This window comes from Pinus tabuliformis, chromosome 9, assembly GCF_031772625.1.
Source record: "Pinus tabuliformis cultivar Carrire ecotype Pingquan chromosome 9, CPIR1, whole genome shotgun sequence".
Taxonomy (NCBI): domain Eukaryota; kingdom Viridiplantae; phylum Streptophyta; class Pinopsida; order Pinales; family Pinaceae; genus Pinus; species Pinus tabuliformis.
Genome location: NC_142307.1, coordinates 680,376,678 through 680,383,865, shown reverse-complemented (window position 1 = coordinate 680,383,865; position 7,188 = coordinate 680,376,678). Strand labels below are relative to the sequence as shown.

The following is a 7,188-nucleotide window of genomic DNA, read 5'->3' as shown; positions in this document are numbered from 1 at the left end:
ACTCATTGAAATCTTGAAAAGAATATGGTATTTCCTTGAAAAAATGATGTATCTTCACTTTCTCATCCTTGATATGAGGCACATACATTAGAAATTCTATGAATCTATTTGCATATGAATCCATTGCTGGTTGTCCCACTTTGGGGTCATTGAACTCTCTAATATTTCGATCGTAATATCTTTCATAATTTTATTTCTCTATGAAGTATATTTCAAAATTTTCCAAGTTGAGCTTCTTTTTGTTGATGCCTTAGTTCTCCCATAAAATGTCAACTTCTCCTTTTCATTTGAATATGGCTACATTGGCTTTCATATTCTCACAGTAAGTATGTACCCTAACATATTTCTTCAATCCTAACAACCATGCTTCATTCTTCTTATTCTTCTAAACCTCACTATCAAAAGTAGGTGGTTTCACCTTCTTGAATTCCTTGGGCAAGAAACTCCTTTTACACCACTCCTTCGTTTTCTTATGCAATCCTAACCTATCTACATTTCTTAACAACTTGTTTGAGATACCTATCTCCTCACTAGAGGTGTCTATACAGGTTTAATTGTTGGATATGTCTTTCCTAACAGTCATGTGCCTCGTATTTGTGATATTTCTTCCTGTATTTCTATTACTTGGCTCATCTTTTATAATTTTTAATCATGATTATTACCTTAAAGTGGATATTTATATTTGAGATGTTCCTTTCTTGGGGACAGTGCCAAGACACTCTCTGCAAGATTTAAAGAAAACCTCCTTGCTTTAGGCCTCAAAGTAGCTCTTAAGCCAGAGAGGGTAACCCTTAGATATTTTATGCCATATGACTTCTTAGTGTCACTTCAATAATATATTTGCAATCTAAACTCAGATTCCAATTTTTGATGATTTTTTAATCACAACTATAGGTAATAATTATTTAAAACCACTTATAGGCAATATTACCTAGTGAAGCTAACTCTAACATTTACCACTCAGTAAAAATATTATTGCTTCAAACCCTAATTATGAAGGAAGATACTAATCAAATCATATATACTTTGGTGATCAAGTAGTTTAAATTTTAAAAAATAGTATTGATGAGGTATAATAAGGATGCATGTTCTTGATTAGTTTTGGAATTTAAAAATAAATAATTTTCAAATTAGAGTTTCAATAATTTTAATGGAAATAAATTTAGTATGAATATTAAAATTTTATTATTTCTCTAATAAATATTAAAGTGATTGATATAAGTCTATTTATCTATATTAACTACATTTACTATTGTGATCAATATAAGTCTATCTACTTATATCAACCATATTTATTAATGTAATTATGTTAATTACAATAACAATTATTAATATTAAAATTATAATCATAATAATAATAAATAAATTTATACTAACCATTAATAAAATATACCTTAAAAAATGAAAAATAAAAAATAAAAATAAAATATTAATATTAAATTACTTTAATTTTGAATACATTCTTCCTTAACAAAATCTCAATTTCTTAGAACCATGTTTTTTAGAAACATATTACAATTCTCCAAAGTATTGTTCCTCTCCCTCACGACGTCTAGGCTCGGGGGATCATCAGCATCTTTCCATAACTTTTTATTATATCCTTATGTCCACTAAAGATGGTTGCTTTTTATATCCTTATGTCCACTAAAGATGGTTGTCTACATAGTACATGTGGATGATCATGACATTTATTTGAGATTTTTTTTTGGAATCACCTCTTTCATCACTCGTAACGACTCTATTTTCATACTTTTTATATTCATATCCACTCCACCGAAATCTATGCCCTTATCACCCAAATCAAAAGAACATAATATCATTTGATAATTAAACTAATTCAAGTGTACTAATTAGAGTGTACGTGAAGTTAACAATAATGTATTTAAAGAGTTTATTGAAATTGAAGTTTGAAGTTGTTTTAAAAAAATGAAAATTTTAGTAATTAATTATGAAAAATTACAGATCAGAATATTTTATTGTTTAAATGGTAAGTTGTTTTAATAAAAATGAAAATTTATTAAATAAAGTAAATTAGGAAAATATTTCAAATTACAAATTAAAATTTAAATTGCAGTTTTATATTACATATTACAAGATTGGTCAAATAAAACATGGAGAAAAAATGTTATATCAAAATTTTCTAGTAAAATTTTAAATATTTGTTTATAAAAAAATTCATATTTTTATAATTTCAAGCTAAAAGAATAGTCAACAATATTAAAAATGATTTATTTTACAATATAGCAGAATAAATTTGTAATGTAAAAATTTAACTAGTGTAGATCTCTCTTAATTTCGAATTTATCATGTTTTAAGGAAGGTCAAATCTCATGAAATTAAAATGTTTTTTTTTTTCATTCATTCTGAACTTTGAGAAATATATAATACCATTTATTATTGAAAAGTTTTGACAAGATATTTTTTTACTTTTAATTGTTTAGAGAGAGTTCATTTCCCACAATTAACATGTTCAACACATGACTTTGACATAAGTAATTATATATAAAAATTTGATATTACTAGTACAAACACAAAAGTACATGAGGTTGATATATATTGATAAACATATTTTATAAGCAGATTAACATATAAAAAGTGAGAAATGTGGTTAATTTGGGTATATCAGCCATATTTACTAATACAATTATGATAATTAATGACCAACATATGTGAATTAGAAAATAAATAAGATTAACCATACTTAAAAAAAACTATATTTAATTATGATTAACCAAAAATTTTACTTAAAATATTTACTTTATAACTTATATTAAAATATCTTTTTATCCTATATATAATTTCATATATCATTTACATAAAATATTTAATTAGACATTTCTAACACTGCCTCTCCATGTAACAATACCATCAACAGTACATGCAAGGTAACTCCAGTTATACAGAAATATTTTCTTAAGTATCAAAAACTTTGCCAAAAATATATTTGAAATACATCTCATAACAAGCATCCAAACTAAAAATCTTTGAAATACATCCCATATAAGGCATCTTCTGGTCAATTAACACAAATTTGTTGCATCCCATAAAAAACATCCTCCAATCAAATACCACACTTTTCCAAAAAGACTTCAATTCTAACAATGTATTTGTTAGAATTCCATTCTGTTACAGTTCAATCGTACAGTCTATCTCATCTGGCAACTCTCTCAAGTTATAACAACCCTTAAGATAGAGATACTTCATATTTTCTAGTTGAGATGGCAACGATTTTAGATTTCTACAATATCCCAGATACAGAAACTGAAGGGAAGAAAGATTACTAATATCTTCAGGTATATCTTCAATTTCAGTCCAACTCAGATTGAGAAACTCCAGGTGTATTAATTGCCACAGAGATGTTGGCAATGCTTTTACTGGGATGCTCAGCTCCAGTACGCTCCGAGAGGTGAAGTTGAGAAAAAATCCTGCTGGAATTTCTTTCAAATCTTCATTTTTTCCCAGGAATAGAGAAACCAATTTCGGGTATCTCAAGTCCGTTGTGGGCAAAGACGTGATATTATTGTCATAGACTGAGAGTCTTCTGCAAACAGCATGGTTCTGGATGTCAGGGAAATGTTGAAGCCTTTGACTTGCCCTAAATACACAGTTCTCCTCATTCTCTGCCACACAAATCGCCATGCTACGGACAACATAGTGGACTGTAATGACATCCCCTTTTACCTGAAATAAGCATCGATTTTCTAGTAACTCAACATAATTGTACCCCATCCTCAATAAAGAGTCTGCATCCCTGGCCTTAAGTAGGCATTCTGCGATCCACATATGCACCAATGCCTTCACCGGAATTTGTTCACCTTCACCAAAGGCGGCAGAGTATAGAAAACAATTTTTCAAATTGGCATGAGGCAGAGTATCGTAACTCCACCTCAATCTCTGAAACAAAACAGGATCAATGGAAGGACGAGTGATTGGAAAATTGAAATCCGTTCTTTGCATTTGCCTTAAAGCAAGCTGCCAATCATTTAAAGCTCTGTTGCCAATCATTGCAGAGGCTACTAACCTTGTCGCCAGGGGCAGACCTTCACACTCGCTGGCAACTTCTTTGGCAATATGTTCTATCTCCCCCGGAATATGCACATCTTTGAAAGCTATACTGCTAAACAACCCCCATGTGTCCTCCATGGGCATGGATTGTATTTTCATGCACCCATCGGCCTTCATTTCTTCAATCAGATTTCTATTCTCTGTAGAGAATACAAGTTTGCTGTCTTTATCATTGCTAAATTCCACCCCCAATTCATTGAGATCGACTTTTCTCAACATGTTCTCTAAAACCGGAAAGAATTTCCTCCTCTTGAGATATGCAGACAACATCATCCTCCGCATATCAACATCATTATGATAGTTGGTGAGGTCTAAATTGACTTCAGAAGCAATACGACTCTGCAACTCTACATTTGGAAATTGATCAACGGGAACCCAAATGGCATCATCAAAAATGTCACTAACCTTATATGAGTTGTACATTTTTCTGAGCATTGTTGTTTTTCCCACCCCACCCACTGCCGTATACTCCAATTATCCGAGTTTGGGGAGCCTCCGTAACCCAGCTATTTAGCTTTATCTCTGCCTCGTGTGCTGTGGCGGAGGCAACCTGTTGAGCAGTGCAAAACACTGTAAAATCGGTGCGAAGCTCATCAAAAAGAAGATCTAGAGATTTCTTCCACTCTTTGATATCTCTGGAGAGTCTGGGCGTGCAAAAAAAGAATTCAAGACAGTGGTGCGGCCGTTGTGAGCGATCAATCAAGTCTCTGGCTTTAAGAACTGCATGTTCCATCCTTTGCAAACAGTTTCTGAGCGATTGAGGGGGAGCCTTGCTGTGACGCTCGAATTGATCAGTAATATCGATTAAGAGGACCTTCATTCGATTTAACTGAACCTCGAGAAGCCGACAGTTATGATCCAACAGCCTGGCATCGTCAATCTGTCGGATGAGTGCAGTAACAACAACGGTTATGGAGGTGGCTGCGGTTCCAGTCAGAATATCCATAGCCAATGATCGGTTGGAGCAGAGTAGGGAAGAAGAGAACAACAAGTAAGAGAACAGAAATATGAATAGGCGTAAGCAGGGAGCAAACCCAAATATGCTTATGCAACGACGAGAAGTGCCGATGGGTCGTCTAAAATTTAAATATATAAGGGATTAGCGGTGCTTGTATTTGTGATGATTCAGGGGGAGGTGTAAGGTTGGAATAAGAATATATGCCAATGAAACAACTTTAGTTAAATCGTCAAACATTTTTCCGTTTCTATTGTCTTTACACGGTACAAAGAAGTGATCATTTATTCCCATTTTTAATAATTTCCTAATATAAAGGTGAAGAGTCATTGTTCATTCCCACGTTTAAAAGATATGGAAAAGAATCAATTCTTCTGCTTCTGTTCCACAAAGAAGAAAAACATGCAACTGCTCATTCACACCATGATCGATGCATTTTTGAAACATAACATCTCGGAAAAAAGGAATAAGAATAAAGTTAAAGTATTAGAATTATAGTTTTTTTTTTTAATTTTCTTTAAATCATTTAGGAATAATGTAAATAGTTTAATCAACTAATTGTGAATAATGACTTGTGATAATGTCAAAACAAATAATGAAAAAGTATTCGATTAATTATACATAATAACTTGTAAATGTCAAAACAAATTTTCGTGGATTGTTCTATGGTGAGAGAAGTAATATTCCTTTACTTTATAAGACTAGATCTAGGTGGCTAGGTTCTAGTGTTAAGCTCCATTAATTTAACACAAAAGCTACCTTGATTTATGGAGTTGCAGCTTTTCTTAACTTATGGAAACCAACTGCAGTGGTTTTCTTAAGTTAAGAAAATCAACTGCAATTACTAAATTAATAATTGGGAGCTACTAAAGTGGTCCATTACTTTGATCTCATCTCTACCTTGATTTGTGGTTTTTCTAACACATAGCATTTAGAAGCTTGATGGAAGCTTAGCTATATGTTTATCTGTTGGTCCCCAAGCTCCTAACTCAACCCCCTTCAGTTCTACACCATCTAGCTGAGATAGCAGAGCTCGGAAGTGCCTTCAGAATTTTGTGTTCTTTTGCTTGGACAGAAGCTGGAGTGCTGAAGGAGAAGCTTGTGGACTGTGGCCTGCATCAATACATCACCAATGGCTGGAGGTAACTCGTATCCCTGGGCAATAAGGTTTAATGATTCTTTGAGTTTATTCCGCATGCAGAATCATTGTTAAAACTGTAGAATGTCTAACAGTTGGTATCAGAGCCTTTTTGCCTCTGCCTTGGTGTGCGATTCGAATAGCATTAGAAATTTTATTTATCCTGAAGATTGCGCAACCCTGTGTGTAGTTGGCCAATCGGCAAATGAAATTTGCGTCGAAACAATGATTGTTTCCAGCATCCCTGTCCATAGTTACGTGGTCTCCGAGGATCATACATTTTATTTTCATTTTACTACGGACCCCTTCAAATATTTTCACATTATTGTTCACGCATGCATGTAAATGAGACAAGCAATTATTCGGGAATAGGGATGTGGTCTTTAAATGCAATATTACAGCATAATACTCATTTGAACATGAATTTAGAGTTAGGCATTCTATCATACGGCCAGAGCCAATCTTCGTAACATCTCCTCTATCATATCACAAATTATTAGATAACGTTCTTGATGTTGGATTTGGTTGGTATACCATACTGGTTACTATGTCCATCGAACAGTAATGGTTTTATTACAATGGGTTGGTTGGATAATAATACAATATTGTTAAGTTAGCGGTGGCAAACAATCCTTTGTTGTGCAGATAACTTGGGTTCACATACATAATGTTGAATGCATAGAGTCCTGTTATATGTGTTTGCAATTTGCCGTGAGTTCAATTTCCATAAAATGTTATCTGCGTTTGCAGTGTCAACCAGTCGTCATGAGTTTCAGTTCCCAGTGTCATATAATATGACTTTGCAACTGGCTAACCAGAAGTCATGAAGTCGAGTCCCATAGAGTCAAAATCCACCATTGCAATGCGTTAATTGGTGGTCGTTAGTTTGATTCCTGTAGAGTCATAAAATATAATTTTGCAGTTGGTTAATTCGTAGTCATGAGTTCAATTCCCAGAGGGTCATAGTCTAGATGGCGTGGTTTTGTTTAGAAGCTTGATACGGAGTTTCCAGGTAGCTTGAATTTGTGAG

At 33.2% G+C, this 7,188-nt stretch overlaps 1 protein-coding gene across 1 annotated transcript; it reads right to left on the bottom strand.

Moving 5' to 3' along the window:
- Window positions 1–3,126: 3,126 nt before the first annotated feature.
- On the bottom strand, window positions 3,127–4,347 carry LOC149150487 (putative disease resistance protein At5g47260). Its single transcript, XM_089442817.1, has one exon. It carries the CDS (start codon window positions 4,345–4,347, stop codon window positions 3,127–3,129), a length of 1,221 nt encoding a protein of 406 aa, XP_089298943.1.
- Between the last annotated feature and the right edge of the window lie 2,841 nt (window positions 4,348–7,188).